Source organism: Camelus dromedarius, chromosome 14 (assembly GCF_036321535.1).
Source record: "Camelus dromedarius isolate mCamDro1 chromosome 14, mCamDro1.pat, whole genome shotgun sequence".
NCBI lineage: Eukaryota > Metazoa > Chordata > Mammalia > Artiodactyla > Camelidae > Camelus > Camelus dromedarius.
The window spans coordinates 34,068,301-34,090,235 of NC_087449.1; the positions used below are offsets into that span (position 1 = coordinate 34,068,301).

The following is a 21,935-nucleotide window of genomic DNA, read 5'->3' on the forward strand; positions in this document are numbered from 1 at the left end:
TCAAGAGATGCTTTGCAAAGGATGTGATGCTTCAGCTGTGTCTTGAGACAGTAGGAGGAGTTTGCCAGGTGGATTATGGGAGGAGTTAGGAGAACTGAGCAGGTCCCAGTGCTCTTTTACTGAACAAAGTGTGGCAGGAAGTAAGTGGTCCAGGAAACTATTCTTTCCCCCTCCCATCTAGGTTTCGGCTCCTGGAGGGAATGACTTATTAGAGTCTTGTTTTTGAATATTATACCCTTACAGCAGATGGTTAAATGAAAAGTTTAGGTGTCAACCTGGATTCTAATTCACCACTTATCTGATCAGCTGTATGACCTTACACATGCCACTTAGTTATGTTTCAGTTCCCTCATTTGTACAACTATGTCTCAGTTCCTTCATTTATACAGTTTAAAAATAAAGCGTCTAACACAGATTCTTGCATATACTAAGTACTGTTACTATTTCCTATCATCCTCTCATTTAGTCCTCACAAGCAACCTGAACTTTAGGTATAATTTCCCTCGTTTTTCAGAGTGGGTAGGTGACCTGCCTAAAGTTCTCAGGAAAAGCTGTAGTTGCCTCTGCCTCCACAGCCCCTCTGCCTTAATTTTATATCCGCTCCGGGTTTTCCCAGGCGGCCCACGGGGGCAAACTCCGGTCCGGAGGCAAAAACTCCGGCGCCAGGGTTTGGGTGCTGCCGCGGCCTGTGCCGGGCGGGCGGGGCCCGGCGGGGCGGGGCGGGGGAGAGGAGGGAAGTTGTCGAAGTTAGGGGAGACGCCCGCCCGCCCGCCCCGGCCTCGCCTCCGGCCGCTCTCTCCGCCTCCTCCCCGCCCCGAGCCCCCGTCCGCCCGTCCTTCCTTCCCCTCCCGTGCATGATGGAAACACCATGGCTGCGGCGGCCCAGCTCTCCCTGACACAGGTAACGCCGCCCGCCCGTCCGCCGGGCTCGGTCGGCCGGTGTCCCCGGCCCCTCCCCCACCGCCCTGTGGTTCACCGACCCGGGCAGTTTCTCTCTGCCCCGGCCGGCGGCGGATACTGAGAGCGCGCGCGCGCGCGTGTGTGTGTGTGTGTGAGTGTGTGTGTGTGTGTGTGAGTGTGAGTGAGTGAGTGTGGTTGGGGGAGGGCGCCACCCCGAGCCGGCAGCTCCGCCGCAGTAGTCGCGACCCCGCCCCGGCCGGTCGGTGTCTCGGCTCCGCCCCACGCGGCGCCCCCTCCTCCGCGACCCTCCGTGCCCGCGTTCAGTGGCCGGTACCCCCTGCCCCGCTCGGTGGGTGCCCGCCCCTCTCACTCCAGTCCGCGTTCACCCACCCAGGAAGTTTCCTCCTTCCAGGCCGGACGCACTCCAGGTGAGCTCCTGTTGAGCTCGCGCGGATCAGCCTCGCCCCGGGGGCAGCCCTCGACCCTCACGAGGCTCGCCCTCCGGGCAGAGTCACCTTACCGAGCCAGAGGCTCACGGCCCGCTCCAAGCTAGTCTGTCCTCTCCAAACCGGCCTTTTCCCACTGGAGTTCGACGAAACCCCTCCCTTTCCCAGCAGTTTCTTCCAGTCAGCCTCTCTTCCAAATGAGTCTCATCCTACCCGAGCGCGTACTTACCCTGCTAGCCCCTTCCTGGATTCAGCCTCTTACCCTCTTGATAAGGTTTCCTGCTGGGTCAAGATTCCACCCCTCCAGTTCAGTCTTCTCAACTCTGCTACCACTCCTACCCGGTGGACTCTATATCGCTGTCCAAGCGGATAACCAGGAAACATCCTTTAACAGGTGGGATGGTTCCGCCAGTCTTGGTGCTGGAAACGACCTAAGAGATCACTCGTCCTGGGGGAATCATCACCACACCTGCTTCCTTTAGATTCCAATCCTTGTGCTTCCCAGAAAACCGCTCAACATTACTGATTCTGGGAGCCTCGTTCCTCCGTCTCTGTAAAAAAAAGACAATTACAATCTTTCCGTGATGTCCAGGATGATGAGGTGATGCACCTGTCAGTCCCTTCCCGCTTTTTTGACCAAAACTCACCCCAGCCTCACCTTCTCAACCTGTTCCCTCCAGAGCTGGTGGTCATGTACCTCCCTGTTGGGTCCCACCCCAGCTTTCCTGCCTGCCTGTAGTATGTCTCTGCCACCTTGTAGTCTCCTTGGCCTGGATTTGTCAGGGCTTCTAGGGTAAAACACTGGGTTAGGTTATACATTTGCGCTGGAGAGTTTTCTGTGTCGGGACCAAGAGACTTTGGGAGGTGTTTTGCCTAGCATTCTAGGATAGAGAGACTAAGTGAAAAATGTTCTCCCCAGGAACCGGGAATCACATATAAACATGTGCCTTAAGTAAAATGACTACCTTCAGCTTGCAGGAATTACCAGCTTCATAAGTGAAGTCTGTTTTATTTCCCAGTTTCTTTGGTTGTTGCTTACTCTATTTTGGCAAGCAGGTAATGGAGAATACTTGAAATCTGTCGATTTATTCTTGATGGCAAATCTCTTTGGAAGGGTTCTACTGAAACTCAAATTCAAGGAATGGCAACATTGACTTTTGGGTGTTCACTTTTTATTAGTCTGGTTAGTGATAGGCATTAACCAAAATCTTGTTGGCACACTGTTGCTCTCAGGCTCTGTTGGCCAATTCTATCAGTTTTCCCTTAAAAATTTTGTTCTCTTGAAGACTCCTGTAGATTTGCTTCTTAGTTGTGTGCATACTTTAGTCTCTCCCTGGGTAAGACTGTTTTCGGTTTCTATTTACTATCATTCATCTCTGGATATTTTCTTCAGGCTCTGTCAGTTTTTGTAGACAAATAATTTAAATATGTTCTTGTGGCTATATATTTAAATATTAACACGTACGCAGAGTAAATACTGAATCAGGAGTATTATCCTTCAGTGTTTCACATATGAGAGAACACACATTGATGGTTCATTTATATTGATAATTGAAATAAGTCAATTTAGAATATTTTGATTTTTAAGACATTGAGGCAATAAGATATATTGTAAAGGCACAGGAAAAAGAACCTTCCCAAGGTAAATTTACCCTACTGTGCCTCCCTGTTATTTAAAAACTTGGCTGATTTGTGTTTAGTTTAATTTTTTAACTGCTTGAAGCAAATAAACAGGTAACAACGCAGTGTGGTTTCACATTCATTATTGATGTGTTTGTGTCACCATCACCCCCCACAACTCACAGACTTAGACATAGATATACTCTAGTGAGAGATCCTCTAGGGCAGGGACATCTTTCAATTCAGCTTTCTCCCTCAGTGCCCATCTGGAAGAAAGTGATTAATAACTGTTTGTCTTATGAATGACTTGAAAATTCTAAAGGGCTCTATGACAGTTACAAAGATTAAACAGATGCTGCAGTTAGTTTCTGCCTCTGGTCCTGAGATAATAATGGTTTTGGAGTAGATTTATTCATTCAGCCAGTATTTGTTAAGTACCTATTATGTGCTAGGCACTGTTCTGGGATTGTCTTGTTTATAATATTTTGTCTTTATCAATTAAGCAAAACTGACAGTTGGGAGAAACAACATGAAAAATGTCTTAATTTACTCTTTCCATCCTCTTTCCTCTGCTTGCGAACCAACCCTCCAGCTCCCAACCTCCAAAATAAATTGTCTAAATTATCATATTCTATCTTCTGGACAGGATAGAATACTAGAATAATGAAACTTTGCAGTCCAAGTTCTGCCAACAGCTAACTGTGTGGCATTGAGTTAAATCTCCAGGCCTCAGTTTTATTAGTTTTAATATTCATTCTCATTTTGTGCTAGGTATTATTCTAGGTACTAAGGATATACTAATGAACAAAATAGATAATAATTCTTAGAGCTTGGAGGCAAACAAAACATGGTGTTTACATTCTAGTAGAAGTTTGAATTAGCTGACCTAAGGCCTTTCCAACTAACACTCTTTTTTTTTAGATCATATTCTGTGATTTGGAGATGTAGTGGTGACTTTCCTAGAGTACTTTAGTGCTGTAAAGCCTTAGTGTTTTCTAATTTCAGTTGTCTTCACTAGATGTTCTGTTTCCTTCTTGTCAATAAGAAGTGAACTTGAGTGAGAAAGATTTATGATTTTTGCTTATGGTGGTAGATTACAAAAGAGATATTAATACTTCCTTTTTTTAAACTTTGCTGATTGCCTATTTCTTTCTTAAGCCTGAATCTCTAATAATAATGATACTATTAGCTTCTTTTTGGGTGTTACTATTTGCCAGACATTTTGCTTCAGTTAACCTAACACTCCATTTTATAAATGAGGGAAGTAATTTACATAAGTTAGTAAGTGGTAGATCTGAGATTTGAACCAAGGTCTGTAGGACCCCAAAAGCTGTCTTCTGTACTTCTCAGTGTACTAGATGCTTGGCAAATCCATTGCTCCCTTGTATTTTTTATTCTTTCTCAGTATATGCCCTGTTGTCTTGAGGAGGGAAGCAATGTCTTTTGCCTCTGAATCTCTAGTACCTTTCCTGGTGTCTTTACAACACTTGTGGGTGCACAAGTGGTGCTCTTGATGATGATAAAGATTTTCTTTTATTGAAAGATGGCATAATATAAATATTTTAAATAATCCTCCAGTAGTTCAGCTTTATCCTGAAGTTTTCTTGTTTTAATTTAGCAAGGATTTTTTTCCATAATAAAAAAATCTTTAGAATGGGACATAATTAAAAGAATCTTAGTGTATGGTCAAAAATAATAAATGCTATCAGAATACTTTTCCTTTTAATGCTTTTTTAAATTGCAAGAGTGATGTAACTGCATTACAGGAAGTTTGGAAATTGAGGGGGGAAATCTCCCATAATTTCACAGTTTCTGTTGTTTATTTTTACTTTCATTTTTAAAAAAGTACACAGTATAAATATGTGTATCACTTTAGTGGTCTGGTTTAACAATTATGATGGTAAATACAGGGCAGAGTATGAAAGTTACAACATGTTTCTCAGAGGAAGAAAAGGAGTATTTATTCAACATGACATATTATTTGAGTTCCTACTATGGAAAAGGTACAATAATGATATTTTTCTTTTTTGCCTGCAATTACAATTCAGTATACTCAGGATATCTTTGCTTCCTTGAGTGATATCTAACATTTTCAAAAATGGCTTGGAATGTTCAGCATTTGGGAGGAGCTGTCATAGTTAAAATTAATTAGGAACAGTTGGGTTTGTCCAATAGGGAGTCTGCCAGGAATAACCTAAGAGTGTATTCTTTTGTTTTCACTCTGTTTGCAGACAGAACAATAATAGCAGACTAACATATAGTAGAAAAAGACTGAGCATCTTTATTTGGTAATGAATCGTTCTAATCTCCTCTCTCACTAGTAGTCTGATTAAAGGGCTAAATCTAAGTGTTTTACTTGCTCTTCAAGGAATTATAAACACACTTATATTTGTTTTGTGAGTTTTGGACTTAGTAAAATTGGAACTCTGCAAAAACCAAAAGCAGAAAAATGGCTTGAGAGAGGGAGAGGGAGGAGAACGATCCATCGAGATTTGGTAATTTGGAGAATTGGTAGAAATTAATGAAAAATTAATCCAGGCAGAGTTCATTAGGCAAGCCCATACACTGGAATTTCATTTTAAAGTAGTTGAACTCTCATCAAGATAAAATATTATGCCTTTATTAAAAATGATTTTATTAGGAGTTTTTAATAATCTGAAGAGTGTTGTAATTTGAATGCCTTATTATAGTAAAGAGGAAGCATTTTATTTAGACAAATGATTTAATCCAGTTAAGCATGCAGAGAAAAGAGACTGGAAGGAAAAAACACGAAGATTTTGTGATAGCGTGGTTATCGTTTTTATTTACTTTATTTACAACAGTGAGCATGTATTTCTTCTGTAATCTGCTCATTTAGTGTTTCTCTAAGACAACTTTTTTGAAAAATCACTCTTTTAAATTGAAATCAGTAACTATATGTAATATTGTATATCAACTGTACTTCAATTAAAAATAAAAATAAATAACTATTTTAAAAACGTGTTCTAAGATGGCATCTACATTCATATTTCATCTTAAACATTCCCATCTTTGGGTTAGAGAAAAAGGTCAAAAGAATGATAATAATATTATAATTGGATTGGAGAATTTAGTGAGTACTAATTTATAATTTTGTGTGCTGCTTTATAATTTACAAAGCATTTTATGCTCTCTCATTTGATCTTCACAATAACCAGTAAACTAAACTATTATTATCATCATTTCAAATTGGAGAATACTGAGGCTCAGAATTTGTGGCTTAAGTTTTACGGTCAGTAAATAAAAGAGCGAGCATAAACCCATGTTAAAAAAAATTCACACATACCAGTGAGTCTCCACCTTCCCTTTGGCCCTCAGTCCCCTTCCGAGAGGCAGCCGTGTGTGTATCTTGTGTGTATTTTCAGCAATAATCTGTGATGTGTATGCAATATATATATATATATATATATATATATATATATGCTATATAAACACATAGGGTGTATATCTATCTATTTTGAGTAAGCTGCATATTTTGTGGCTTGTTACTGTTATTATTTTGCTTAATTGATCTAGAAGATTGTCTATACCAGCACATATAGATCTCCCTCATTTCCAAAACTTGAGAATATTCCTTTATATGAATATATTGTAGTTTATTTAACTAGCCACCTAATGATAGACTTTTGTGTTGTTTCCAATCTTTTGTTATTACCAACAGTGCTGCAGTGAATATTCTTTTACACATCTTTGTGCACATGTGTACGTGCATTAATTTTTAGTGGGTATAATTTTGGTGCCAAAAGACATTTTTAATTTGGAGAGATACTGCTAATTTGTAATCAGAAAGGTTATACCAGCAACAGCGTTTGTGCCTTTTTCTCATCAACATAGTATATTATCAAACTTTTGATCATTGTTAATCTGATATAATAATGATATCTGTTGAAAGCTGGTCTCATGCACTATGCTTTCCTGTCATGTAAATATGAGCTTTTTAATATTTTGTAAAAAAGTAAGATAGAAGTAAGGTATAAGAAACTTTGTGATATAAATAATGCTTTCATGAATCTCAGGTGCAATTAAAAACTAAAGGTTGGTACTAGAAAGCTATACTAATCAAAACAGTATGGTATTGGCACAAAAACACATAGTCAGTGAAACAGAATAGAGAGCCCAAAAATAAACCCATGCACTTACGCTTTATTAATCTGTGACAAAGGAGGCAAGAATATACAATGGAAAAAAAGATAGTCTCTTCAATAAGTGGTACGGTAAAACTGGATAGCTACATGTAAAAGAATGAAATTAGAACTTTCTCTCTAACACTGTATTCAAAAATAAATTTAAAATGGATTAAAGATCTAAATGTGAGACTGGAAGCCATAAGACTCCTATAAGAAAACATGGGCAGAACACTCTGAGATAAATTGTAGTAATTTTTTTGGTCTCCTAAAGCAAAGGAAATAAAAGCAAAGATAAACAAATGGGACCTAATTAAACTTAAAAGCTTTTGCACAGCAATGGAAACCATTGACAAAAAGAAAAGACAGCCTACTAAATGGGAGAAAATATTTGCAAATGATATGACTGATGAGGGGCTAATATCCAATGTATATAAACTGCTCATACAACTCAACATCAAAAAAATAAACAACTCAGTTAAAAAATGAACAGAAGAACTGAATAGACAGTTTCCCAAAGGGGACATGCATCAGGCCCACAGGCCATCATCACATGCTAATCATCAGGAAAATGCAAGTCAAAATCACAATGAGATATCACCTCACACCTGTCAGAATGGCTATCATCAAAAAGAACACAAATAATAAATGTTGGTGAAGATGTGGAGGAAAGGGAACCGTTGTACTCTATTGGTGGGAATGTAAATTTGTACAACCACTGTGGAAAACAGTACGGAGGTTTCTCAAAAAACTGAAAAAAGAACTACCATATAATTCAGCAATCCCACTACTGGGTGTATATCTGAAAAAGCAAAAACACGAATTCGAAAAGATACATGCACCCTAGTGTTCATAGCAGCATTATTTACAATTGCCAAGGTCTGGAAGCAACCTAAGTAACCGTCAGTAGATGAATAGGTAAAGAAGATGTGATAGATATGTACAATGGAATACTACTCAGCCATAAAAAGAATGAAATTTTGCCATTTTAGCAACACGGATAGACTCAGTGTTATGCTAAGTGAAATAAGTCAGAGAAAAACAAATACTGTATGATATCTCATATGTGGAATCTAAAAAATACAGCAAACTAGTGAATATAACAAAAAAGCAGACTCATAGATACAAAAAACAAGCTAGTGGTTACCAGTGGGGAGAGGGGATAGGGGAGGGGCAATATAAAAGTAGGGTATTAAGAAGTGCACCCTATTATGTATAAGATAGTCTGCCAGGTTATATTGTACAACACAGGGAATATAGCCAATATTTAACGTGGAGTATTATCTTTAAAAAGTGTGAATCACTGTGTTGTACACCTGTAACTTATGTAATATTGTATATCAGCTATACTTGAATTGAAAAAAAAAGGTCAGAGCTCTTTTAAAAACTTGTTTTTATGTGGTACAAATATACAAAGAAAAGTAAACTTCACTTCCCTCGTTAGGTTGAGGAGTTTGTAATGTGAATTTAACAATATCAGGAGTTTCCCATCTGAAAGAATCAAACTGCTTATTTCTTATGTCTTCAGTAAAAATTTGGCCAAGAACATACTTTTGTGGGGAGACTTTCTATATTCCAATACTTTGGTCTTTTTTTAGATCATGGCTTCTCAGCCTTGGCACTGTTGACATTTTGGGTCAGGTAATTCTTGGGTGTAGAGGGCTGTCGTGTGCGCTGTGGGATGTGCAGCATACTATCCACGAGATGCTGGGAGCACTTTCCCCAGGTGGGACAATAAAAAATAGTTCCAGAAATAGCCAAATGTTTCCTGGGAGACAAAATTACCCCTAGTTGAGAATCACAGATTTAAATATATACTTTTCTAAATTAATGATCCACTAAGGCATATGGGAGTTACAGAGGTTTGTGCTTTCTTGGGATAGAGACAGAGGGAATAGTTTATCTTCATATTTTAATTCCTAAACCTACCATGGGCCATGAATGACTACTTGTGCATGGATATTGAGCTTAAAAAACTTGAATGGTAAGACAGCTAGAAATTGTGGACTTAATTTTATGTGTGGTTTCTCTGCCTTTTTTAGTATGGTCTTATTTTAGTTGTGGAACAATTCTATCTAGTGGGCTAAATATTAACGCAGATCTCACAGAGTAATGAAGATCCTGGGAGGAAAACATTTTTATGCCACTGTTGAGAAGGAAGAGGGCTGATGCTTTTTAAATTCCTAATAAATAGTAGGTACTTTAAGGTGATTTGCATGTATTATTTTACTTAATATTCACAGACTTCCTAAAAGTAGGAATTAATCTTCTGTGTTGCTTACTCAGGGTTGTGTATTAAGTGATAGTTTAGAGATTTGAACCCAGGCACATCTGTTTTCAAGCACATTTGCTATGCTGCTTCTTGTAAACAGTCACTGACAATATTTTAGACAAATTTAGGGGTAAAAATGTACGTTCACATGATATTACTTTCCTCTTGTTATGTAAAAGGAATGAATTATTCAGAGAGCGGTGTGTGTGTGTGTGTGTGTGAGAGAGAGAGAGAGAGGAGGTCAATATTGGGATAATAATGATAATTAATGCTTATTGAGCATTTATGTATCTGGCACTGTTTTCAGTAATCCTCACAACTTGATAACCAGATCATTTTTATTATTCTTATTTTGTGAAAAGAGAAAATTTAGGCATAAAGGTGAAGTAACTTGTTCAAGGTCTTCAGGGTCAACCTACTGCTAAGTGATAGAGCCAGTGTTATAACCTAGATAGTGTAAACAACTCATGTAAATTGAGTGAGTCTGTATTCCTAAGGGCAAAATAGCTCTGACAGAACTAATTATGGTGCCATTCCTTGGTTGTAACTGAACATATGTTCTGGGCTGCAATAACTTCTTACGTGAAAATCAAATTTTCATTGCTTAGACAACATCTCTAGAAAGTGATTGTTGTATCAAGTTATAGTGGGGGGGTTTTGTAGACATGATAGAAAATAGTTTTACATTTTGCAGCCTCCAGGAATTGATTACTCATGAAAACCTAACCTTATCTAGGTTAGTGTATGTCATGCCAATATTTACGTCTAAGCTAGTATTCTCTTGGACATGGTAGCTTGAACTTGGAGTTCCTTCAGTATCTTATTACTAAAGATGATACCATGTATCAGAGAAAAATCTCCCTAAAAAACAAACTGTCTTATTAAATAAAACCTAGAACTGCTAGGTCTAAGAATTTCTGATGCTTCAGATATGAACATTTTTAATAACTAGGGTGAAATAATGGGATATCTTGGGCTTTGCAGTCAGAATGTTTTAGGTTTAAATCTTTTATTTGATTGTGTAACAAATTTCTTAACCTCTTTTTTTTTAAACCTATAAAATGGTGAATAAACTGCAGGATTTGTTGTGAAGAATATGTGAAATAATGGTTATAAATGTCTGGGTTCGGTTTAAATGGTAGCAGCTGTTAATAACAACAACTACCATCACTAGCCAAATATTTATAATTGTTAGATTTTAGTTATTTATAGGGCTGTTAATTTTTATGAAATGTTACACTTAATTAGAATTTTCGTAAATCACTGATACCAAGGATTATTGGTAACTTCATTCCATCTTGTATTCAGTAGGTACAACACAGTTATATCATTATGCATATACTAAAAATATGAAACTCAGATGCAATAAAGGTGCCTCCATTATTGCTGGTTGATCCTCTTTTATTTCAAAAACACTTACTGAACGCCTTCTGTGTCCCCACTGTATTAAGCCTTGGCCGTACAAAGAGAATAAGACCTAGACTCACACACTGAAGTACCTTTTAGTCTTTTAGGAAGATAAACACTGACTCTGTGGGACGGTAAGTACTGTGACACAGGATGACAGAAGTAAGTCACTTGGGTGCTGTGGAGTATCCTGTGATTATGACGGAACTTTCTGTGGTAATTTAGTTTTTAATTTTTTCATTGTTTTACACTATCCAAGATTGGTACTGTAGATGACATTTTAAATTGTTCTTAAAAGGACAACACAGGACTCTAGGAACATTTGATTCAAGTCAAATTGTATTTTGGTGCATAGGGTTCACAATGGGAGTTATAATATCTATTTTCTTATGATTTATTCTCTGCTTTTTCTTCTCTTTATAATAAAGCAAGAAGTTTTTACCTGGAGCAAAAGATGTTAAGAAGGGTTTCAAGCATAGGCTCAAAAGATCTTTGACCTGCTGTAAAATAGTCTGTAAAATAATCAGAGTATCAACATTTTTTATAGTGGAAAGACACTAGACTTAGAACAAGACAACCTGGATTGGAATTCCCCCTCTGCCTCTTGTACTCTCTCTGGGTGACCATGGCAAGTTACTTAAAGCCTGACTTCATTTTCCTTATGTTTGATTTATTTACATTGTTGGAATATAGAAAACATCCAGTAAATAGAAGTCCTGTTATTATTAGTGATACTTTTATACAGAATTCATATATATATATTTTTTTCACTTCCAAAATTCTTCACTCAATAAGAAAGCTTGAAACATGCAGAAATATAGCAAGAAAAAGCATTGCTCACCATTCACCCCTTCTTGAAATTTTAGTTTTCTTCTATTTTTTCTTTGTTTTTTTAAAACATCATTGTAACCTGTCTCTTGCAATCTGTCTCTATCTCGTCTCTCTCACACACACGTAACTTTGTATTCCATTTTCTTTGACTTAACATTATAAATATTTTCTTCCTATGTGGTCTTCATAGCATCTTTTTAAATGTTTTTAGAATATATTCATTGATTGGATATTTTATAGTTAATCAAGCCCTTATGACTACAGATAATTTATATATCAGTTAAAATTAATGCTGTTGCAAGTAACCTTTGATATTCCATTTACTGAATTCTTTTTTGTAGAGTTATGAATGATATTACAATTTAGTTATTTTTCTCTGTATACCTTTGAGTTTTGAAATTAAACTTGAGTGATTTTCATTTAGTTTATATTTATAAGATCTTGAATGGCAAGGGAGATGGCAGCAATAATTTAGTCAGGAGAAATAATCTCAAACTATTGTGAAGGAATTAAGTTGATTATATTTAATTTGGCTGCAAAGACCATTTATAGATTATAAAGTTCACTTAACAGGAAATTGGCATTAGAAGTTGTGGGCTTGAAGAAGATTGGATGATTTCAGTTTGCATACATCTTTTCTTGCAGGCTAGATTGCTTTCATTCTTAATCTCGTCTCTAGATTCTGTTCTTTGTTTTTTGTTTTTCTTCCTGTTTTGTTTTTGTTTTTGTTTTTTTTCCCCGGCACACTTTTATGCAAGGCCTTGTAAGATCTGGGCGTAGATTCTGGACTATCTGGCACTCTAAAACAGTTCAGAAACTTACTCTATTGACTGTACTTTGAGCTAGACTTGCTTGAAATGTCCTGATTTGTCTCTGCTTGGCAGGTTTTTCTTTTATACCCTTACAGCTTTTTACAACTAATTTCTTACTTATTTTAGTACAGGAATTTTATCAGTACCAGTATTTATAAATTATGGTAGACAAGACTTATTTTCCTATAACTTCACCAAAAAATTAATAATTTTTTTGAACTAAACCTGCATTTAGAAATATGAGCCATCAAGCACTTTTTAAAAAAGTACTAGGGGTACTGAATTTATAAAATATTTTTTAAAAGTGTTTAGTTGTTAAGAGACTTCCTTTGAGCTTCTTGTCCTATTTCATTAAAATTTTAAAAATTGCTTTTTAAAGAGCCATATTGATGTATAATCCACACATTATCCAATTTATGCATTTAAAATATACAATTCAGTGTGTTTTAATCTATTCATAGTTGTGTGAAACCATCACCACAGTCAGTTTTAGAGCATTTGTATCACCTAAAAAAGAAACCTCGTACCCTTTAAGTATCATCTCTTCTCCTCCATGCTTCTCCCACCCCTAAAGAACCATTAATCTACTTTCTGTCTCAGTAGATTTTCCTATTCTGGACTTTGTGTGAATAGAATCATGTAATACATGGACTCTTGGGACTGGCTTCTTTCACTTAACATATTTTTGAGGTTTATCCAAGTTGTAATAAATATCAATAATTCATTCCTTTTTATGTCTGAATAATATTCCATTTATCGTTATATCACATTTTGTTTATCCTTTCATCCATTGGTGGGCATTTGGGTTTTTTCTACCTTTCGGCTGTTGTAAATAATCCTGCTATAAACATTCATGTAAAAGTTTTTATAAGGATATATGTTTTTATTTTGGCTGGATATATATAAGGTCATATAGTAACTCTATGTTTAATTGTTTGGGAAACTGCCAGACTGTTTTCCAAAGCAGCGACACCATTTTATATTCCCACCAGCAGGGTATGAGAATGAAGATTTCTTCGCGTCCTCTCTAATAATTGTTACTATCTGATTTTTCAATTCTCGTCATCCTAATGGGTGTGAAGTAGTATCTCACTGTGGTTTTGAATTGCATTTCCCTGGTGATGAATGATGTCCATACCTTGAAGGTGGCTAGTTTAGCCATTGATTGTTCAGGAAAGCCAGCATTAACTTGAAAGGCATTTCATTCACATTTTGGTTATATAGCTCAGGGTTTTTTGAGAGTGGTCCTGCACTCTCACCATCACCTGAGAACTTCTTAGAAATATAAATTTTTAGCCCTTACCCCAGTTCTATTATGAATCAGAATCAGAAACATAGGGGTGCGGAATTTGCTTAGCCTTTTGCACAGTAAATGTAGTTCATACTTAAAAAACTAATAATGCTACTAATGAATAATACATATACTGTATGTATGAAACATGTAATATTCACAAAAATGCTTATAGTAGATATTTCCTTCCTTCCTTCCCTTCCCATATGTGCAAACAACCCGGAAATGTGGTCAGTTTCCTGTGTTTTGGGCAGTGGTTAAAAAAGTGAACTCTGGCATTGTGCTGCATGGCTTGGAATTCTAGTTCTGCCATTTACTAGCTATGTGACCTTGGGCAAGTAATTTAATATCTTTGTGGTTCAGATTCTTCATATGTGAAATGTGAGTAAGGGTGTCTATAGAGTTTTGAAAGTTAAATGAAATAATACAAGTAAAGTGCTGAGAATAGTGCCTGGCCCATAAGTAAGTCCTTAATAAATAGAAATATTTGCTGTTACAATTATTATTGTTGAGGAGCACCCAGCCATGGCCCATTTCTCATACTTTTCTTCTTTATGTTTCTTGCTGTGCCTAAAATTCATTCCTCTCCTTTGTTTCATTCATTTGACAGACACTGGTGTCCGTATTGTGACATACATAGTGAGCAAGACAAGTCACTGGCCCTAGGGGTTAATATTTCTTGTCAGGGAGACCAATAGAAATAAATAGATAATAAATATGTCAGACAGTGATAAGAGCTAGAAAAAACAGTGAAACAGGATGAAGGAAGACAGTGCCATAAGGTGGCACTTCAGATAGAGTGATTGAAAGGCCCCTCTGAAGATGTTAGATTTGATCAGAGATCTGAATGAAATAAGAAATGAGCCTAGAGTATCTGTGGAGTATTCTACGTAGAGGGAACAGCAGGTACAGGAGACTTGAGATAGGAGTGCTCTTTGCAGTTGCTTGACTGGTTCCTTTTTGGCTTAGCTTAGGTGTCACTTGTAAGTGACTTCCTCAGCTTTTTCTATCTTAGTTTGTCATGAAACAATTTAGATATGACTTTTATTGACTTTTTCTCTTCTGTCTGCCAGAGGTATCTCTGATCCCATAGCAGCTGTGTTTCCTCCCTCTTAATGTACTTTTTACTATTACAATGGATCGTTACTGTCTTTTTTGTTTTTCTCCCTAGACTGAGTTCTCAATGTCAGAAACTATAGTTTCTTACTTATTTTGTTATTCCCAGTACCTAGGCATGTAGATGTACAATAGATGTCTAGATGAATGTGTAATGAATGAACAATCAAGTTTTTCCACTTCGTATTTCCTCAGTATATTTCTCTCTGTACTTGTTTCTGCTTAGTGATATTGGTAGTAAGTACAGTTTTTTGTTTGTTTTTTTTTTTTTTTTGCTTGGCAGTCAGCTTAGTGCATCAAATACATTTTTGTGTTTAGCCGGTGTGTTGTAATTTCTCTCTCTCTCCCTCTTTTTTTTGCCCTATCTTAGGACTAAGTTCTAGGAGGGCAAATAATTTGTCCTATTTGTTCATCTCTGTATCAGGAGCGCCTAGTATAATATTAATAGATCAGCAATTGTTTGAGTGAATGATATGTTAGTATGTTAATACATTGAGCCTTCTGTTGAATCACATACACTACATAGTATAAACCATATTTGCACAGTATTCCAATAGACCCTGAAATAGGAGCTTTAAGCATAATAGGTCATATTAGATATTCTTAATGCTCCTAGCTCCTTTACCTCAGCAGCATGTTGAGTCTAATGCACGTGTAAGTGCTGCAGCCAGAGTTACTATATTTTCTCAACTGCAAATCAAAACATGTGGTCCAATAATTATACAAAATACTTGAAATTCGGACTGAGTGAGTTTTATTTCTGTACCCATGAGCCAAAATTATTACCTCTTCTAATTCCATAGTAGAAATTCTTGTTCCCACTACCTTCCAGATAAAGGTTAAGCTATTACAGTTTCTAGTCTAGGTAATCCTCTACAAGAATCTGCATAAATGATCAGTATACAACCCCTAGAGCAGTATTTACATTTTAAAAGAGGGGTTTGCTAAGTAAGCCAAATAACAAATTGGTGGAATGTGTGTAGCTGAAGGTAACACATGGCTAGTTTGTTTGTTTGTTTACTAAAGTACAGATTGAAAAGCAACAGATCTTTTCATGCTAAGATATAGGTAAGCTGACAGTGTTTTTCCAGTCAGAGTTTCAATTTGGCTGAAAAAGAATAGTTTCTTTTTCCTAGCTTTTCAGTTTTTTTTTAATTTCCAGGTAAAGGCAGTTAAACATTTGCAAGGATCATTCATCATATGAAAATCAGTTTAATAGAATGAAGAAAAAGATCGTGTGATTATCTCAATTGATACAGAAAATGCATTTGACAAAATTCAGCACCCTTTCATGATGAAAATATTCAATAAACTAGAAATAGAAGGGAGCTTCCTCAACATGATAAAGGTCATATATGAAAAAGCCACAGCTAGCATCATACTAAATGATGAAAAGACTAAAAGCTTTCCCCTTATGATCAGGAGCAAGGTGAGGAAGCCTTTCACCATTCTTTTCATCATAGTACTGGAAGTTCTAGCCAGAGCAATTAGGCACGAAGAAGAAATAAGGGAGGGTGTAAAGCTCAGCGGTAGAGTGCATGCCTAGCATGCGCAAGGTCCTGGGTTCAATCCCCAGTACTGCCATTAAAAATAAATAAATAAAATAAACCTAAGTACCTCCTCCACCTTGCCCTAAAAATAAAAGGCATCCAGATTGGAAAGGAAGAAGTAAAATTATTTGTTTGTAGATGACATGATTTTTTAAAAATTTATCGTAGTAAACAACATAACTTGAGATCTACCCCCTTCACAAATGTTTAAGTACAATATTGTTAACTATAAGCACAATGTTGTATACAAATCTCTGGAACATGGGAGTGCAAATATCTCTTTGAGAACCTGGTATCAATTCTTTTGGATAAACACAAAGTGGGATTGATGGATCGTATGTTAGTTTTATTTTTAAGTTTTTGAGGAGCCTCCATACTGTTACGATTTTTTATGTAGAAAATTCTAAAGATTCCATGAGCACTGTTAGAGCTAATAAACAAATTTAGCAAAGTTGTAGGATACAAAATCAACACACAGCACATTTTTATACACTAGCAATGAACAATTTAAAAAGGAAATTAAGGAAACAATTCCATTTATAGTATCATCAAAAAGAATAAAATACTTAGGAATAAATTTAACCAAGGGGACAAAAGACTTGTACAATGAAAACTGCAAAGCATTGCTCTGACTTAATGTTTGATTGTGATACTAGAGGAAAAATGATGGATAAATGTATGCAATTGTGGGTTAATAATAAAAAGTTGTTCTTTTAAATTATCTTTATTTTGATACTAAGCTGTGTTAAATAGAAGATGGCCCTTATAACTAAAAGTGTCTTAGAATTGGAAAATACGGTAATACCTCTCTGTTATGGAGGTTCAAATGATACAATTCATATGAAAGATGTTAGTAAGATGATGGTGAAGATAATAACACTGATAGAGGCAACAAACCTAATGATTAAGAGCAAAAGTCCTGCAGTCAGACTTCTTGGAGTTGAATACTGGTGCCAACACTTACATAGGTATGTGAATTTGAGTCGGTTACTCAGCTTATTAATGTCTCGTTTTCCTCATCTGTAAAATGGACATAATAGTATGTGCCTCATAAGGTTAAATGGACTCAAGGTGTAAAGTGGTTAAGACTAGTACCTGGTGTATAGGACATGCTCAAAAAGTATTCATATGTTAATTACTATAAAATGATGTTTGCCTATGTATGATTTTAAAATTTAATGTATTTAAGTTCATACTTTATAATTACTTTTTTAATAACTTGCTTTTTTAAAAGCAGCATTTCATTGCTGATTCTTTTGGGTCTCTTGAAATTATACTAACTGTGAAAATTTTTTGTCTCATTTGTGCAAAGCTTATATTTTTGTTCCCTATCTAATCTACTCTTCATTTGTCTGTACTACTTTTAAGCATGTTTGTTTACCTTACTAGTACAAGTCAGCTTTATTAATCAAATCAATTCGTTCTCGTCTGTTAACCATCCCACCCAATTGGATATCATCAGTAATCTCTGAGGGTTTGCCCTCTCCCATTTTGCAAGTCATTACACTGATGAAAATTATTATTATTATTTTTACCAAATTCTTTGCTGTTTTGGAAATGAGAAATGACACAACATGCAAAAATGTATGTTTTCTCAGTTCATTTGAAGAAATTGATTTATTTAGGAAATGGCGTTTATTTCAAATTATACTTGAGATAAAAAAGATTGTGTGGATATATTTTTGAAAATATTAGGTCAATAATATGAAAAGAATTGAAATAGCAAAGATTTCAGTTGGTTTATAGCCTTTGGTTAGGTCTGTGCGATCCCAAATACCAGTCGAGAAATATAAAACTCACTTTTATCAGCCAGTTTTATTTATTATTATATCAGAACTCTTCTTTGCAAGTAATAGGAAATGGCAGTTTTAACTGTCTTAAATGGAAAGGAAGTATGTTAGTTTATGTAATTGATGGGTCCAGGAGTGGAGCTGGCTTTAGATGTGTTAGGGTCTCAATGATAGCACTACTGAGTTTTTCCTTCATCTCTTGCCTTCGGTCTCAGGTAGGCTTTGCCATTGTAGCACTAAGATGATTGTAAAGCTTCAGGTTTGTATATTTTGTAACTCCAACTCTGGTGGAAAAGAGAGCCTCTTTTCTGGTAGCTTCCACAAAAGAACGGTGATTTTCTCTGATTGAGCTAATGAAGGTCACATTTATCCCTGAAATAGTTGTGGAGAGTGGGTTGAAGAGTAGGTTTGGCAGAAAATTTTGAGGTTACTGATTGTTATGGGTTGAATTGTGTCTCCCTCAACTTATATGTTGAAGTTCTAACACCCCGCCCAGTACCTCAGAATGAGGCTACTTGGAAATAGTCGTTAGAGATGTAATTCAGTTATGATGAGGTCCTGCTGGAGTAGAATGGGCTGCTAATACAAAATATCTGGTGTCCTCATCAAGGAAGAAATTTGGACACAAACACACATACACACAGGGAAAATGTTATGGGGTGATTGGACCTAAATTGCCACAAGCCGAGGAACTACCGGAAGTAGGAGAGAAGCCTGGAGCAGATCCTTCTCTAGTGCCTTCAGAGGGAGCTTAGCCCTGCTAGCACCTTGTTTTTGGACTCCTGGTCTCCAGACTGTGAGACAAGTTTCTATTCTTCTAAGCCACGCAGTTTATGGTACTTATTTTATAGCAGCCCTAGCAAACTAATAACAGTAGTCACTAATACAGAGATCATGAATTTTTGTAATACCAGACTGCCTTATTGAAGGACCTTTTCAGCTGTAGCCCCACAGAAAGAGGATATTTGGTTCATCCAGGTTTGGAGTTTTCCTGTACTGGTGTGATCAAAAGACAAGAGGAACAAGGGAATTTAGGTTATTGGCAAGAGGATTATTGAAATGACACACCATAGAATATACATTGAATGAGGAGGAAAATACAGCAAAGAGAGGGTCTGATCTGATGGATCACAGTCAAAATGAAAGGGTCCATGGATTAGAGGTCTTATAGAGGTCAGAGGAGAACAAGATGCTTGAAATAGTAATTTGGGAGGTAGAGCAGTTTTGGATAAGGATAGAAGGACCACAAAGAATGTTACCATGGGATTAATAGGGTGACTAGGTCATAACGTATCCACATTGATGGTACATTGTATGAGCATGTGTTTTGGAGAGACCATTGGAGTTAAGGAGGTCAAGGAAGTAAGAGGCCTGATTGTTAGATGGGTTGTTCAGGTCTATGATGAAGTCATCCAATTTGATGGAGATTTAGGATGGAGAAGAAGACAATGAGCTATGTGCCAAACCTTTAGATGAATGAGGTAGAGAGACCAGAAGGTTAAAAGATAACAGTGATAAGAAGAGGAGAGAGTAATTTCTCTGAAAATTCAGAGAAGAGCCTCAAAAGAGTAGAGCTTTATTTTGTCTTTGGTTTTAAAACAATGTGGACAAGCTGCATGGAGGAGCAAAGAGGGTTTTAATCCCATTCTTGGAACCTGAGATAGACAGGTGGTTAAAACTGGACAGCAACCATTTGAGAGAGGGCTTCAAGGGAGGTGAGAGATTGTTTCATTTAAAGCAAGAAGTAGGAGGTAATATTCTGAGAAAAGACTGTCTGGCTTTCTTTTCAGGAAAGGACCAGGTATTATTTCATATAGGGAGGTGGAGGGAACATTTTTCTGAAGAGACTGAGGAAAAAGGACTTGCTTACTTTTTTCTTTCTGTACTAGACTAGTAAACTCCTTGAGAGCAAGGACTGTAGCTTGCATCACTGTGCTTATCTCAATCTTTGGCAAGAAATAGGTTGTCAATAAATGTTGAATAAATTAATATATACTCCCAGCAATATTTGAGAATTTACTGCAAGAAGTGTACTAATGATCATTCATTCATTCATTCAACTCATATTTATTGAGGGCTTCCATATGTAGGTTCTGTGCTAGGTATTGTAGATTTGATGGTGAACAAGATAGATGTGATTTTCTGCTCTCAGGGGAACTCCTAGTAAGGGTAATAACAAAAAAGCAAACATACAATATAAAAACAAGTTGTAACAGATCTCTGAAGGAAACAAGCAAGGCTCTGAAGTAGAAAATTTTAAAAGGGTCTACTTTATGATGATCCCAAAAAGTCTCTGAGTGGGTAACATTTAAGCTGAGTCCTAAAGGAAATGCAGACACCAACTATGCTTTTCAGCAAGAGAGAATGACATGTGAAAAGGCTATGAATTGGGACAGTGTTTGTTCTCTTAAAAGAACTGAAATATCAGAGTGAGGTTAGCGGCCCCCAGTGAGGCTGGAGAGGCCAGCAGAGGCTGGATCATGCAGGCACTTGAAGCCATATCAAGGAGTTTGGATTTAATTTTTTGTCAAATGAGAAGCCATTGAGGGGTTTAAACAGGGGAATGTTACATCCTTACTTATATTTACATATACTTTGCAACTATGTGGAGAGAAATACAGAGAAGCAAGAATAAAAGCAGAGAGGATGGATAAAAGGTTCTAACAGTTAGGATGAGATATGAACTGAGATATGGGGAGAGGTGGATGGGTTCAGCATATCTTTTGGAATTAGAGTTGATAGGACTTGGAAATGATGGATTGAAAACTGGGAGTGAAAGACAGGCTGACTCTTAGGTATTTGGCTTGTGCATCAGGTTGTTGTTGGTGGTGTAAGAGGAATAGGTTATTGGAGGAAAAAAATACAAGTTCTGTTAGATGTTTGGGAGACATCCAAGTGGAGATTTAAAGTAGATGGTTAATATATAAGTTTAGAGTTCAGAGAAGAAGTCAGAACTAAAGATACCAGTTTGGTATTCATCAGCCTAAGTGTGGTATTTGAACCATGGGAATTGATGTGATCATCTGGGCTAGTGTAGAAAAAGAACATGAAATATGAGGTTGTGAACGTCCTTTGTAAAAGGTAAAGTGCTGTATAAATGCAGAAAATGGTTATTTTGTTTCATTTGTTTCTTATATGAATTTTTTAAATCCACATGTTCGTTACTCATGCTGAGAGATAATGCTTCTTCCAGTGATTTCTGTTTGTTTTGGGCTGGCGAGGATGGTATATGTAGGACTCACTGTCTTTTGATGAGAGACCAAAACTAGTATTTGTATTCATTCTTTGTCACTCTGCCACCTAGATTTTTGATCAGGTTGAATAAGATTTAGCAAAAGCTAGTCCACTATTGGTTTGAGTTGCTGGTATGTTCTGTTTATCCCTATTGTTTTTCGGTAGTATACAGTTGTACTGTCTTTTGAAATTCTTTATCTACTCAAAGTTCCTTTAATCTTTTATTTCTGATAATCTCCAAAGCAAATGTATTCTTAGATCCAGATTTTGAAAGCTTTCTTTACAATACTGTTCTTAGAGTATTCTTAGGTCTTTGCCTGCTAATTTTGTTATCAATTTATATGGTTTGTTATAGAACAAGCATGAGATGTTAGCATGTTTGCAGAATGGAGCTACTTTTTTTTTTTTTTTGCAACTTTTACTAGAATATAAGCTGTTTTGAGGGCAGGAGCCCTATATGATTTTTGTAACCCCAGATACCTAAACCTATTGTTCTGCCCCTAAAGACATCCAGTATATGTTTA

General features: G+C 36.7%; 1 protein-coding gene across 3 annotated transcripts in view; it reads left to right on the forward strand.

Annotated features, from left to right (window-relative positions):
* The first annotated feature begins 767 nt into the window (after window positions 1-767).
* Window positions 768-21,935, forward strand: part of EPS15 (epidermal growth factor receptor pathway substrate 15) — a 122,962-nt gene continuing 101,794 nt past the window's right edge. For all 3 annotated transcript variants that reach the window (XM_031465112.2, XM_064493592.1, XM_064493594.1), the window contains exon 1: window positions 768-901. In XM_031465112.2, coding sequence (XP_031320972.1) covers window positions 869-901 — 33 coding nt within the window. In that variant the 5' untranslated portion in view covers window positions 768-868. The remainder of the gene's footprint in view (window positions 902-21,935) is intronic.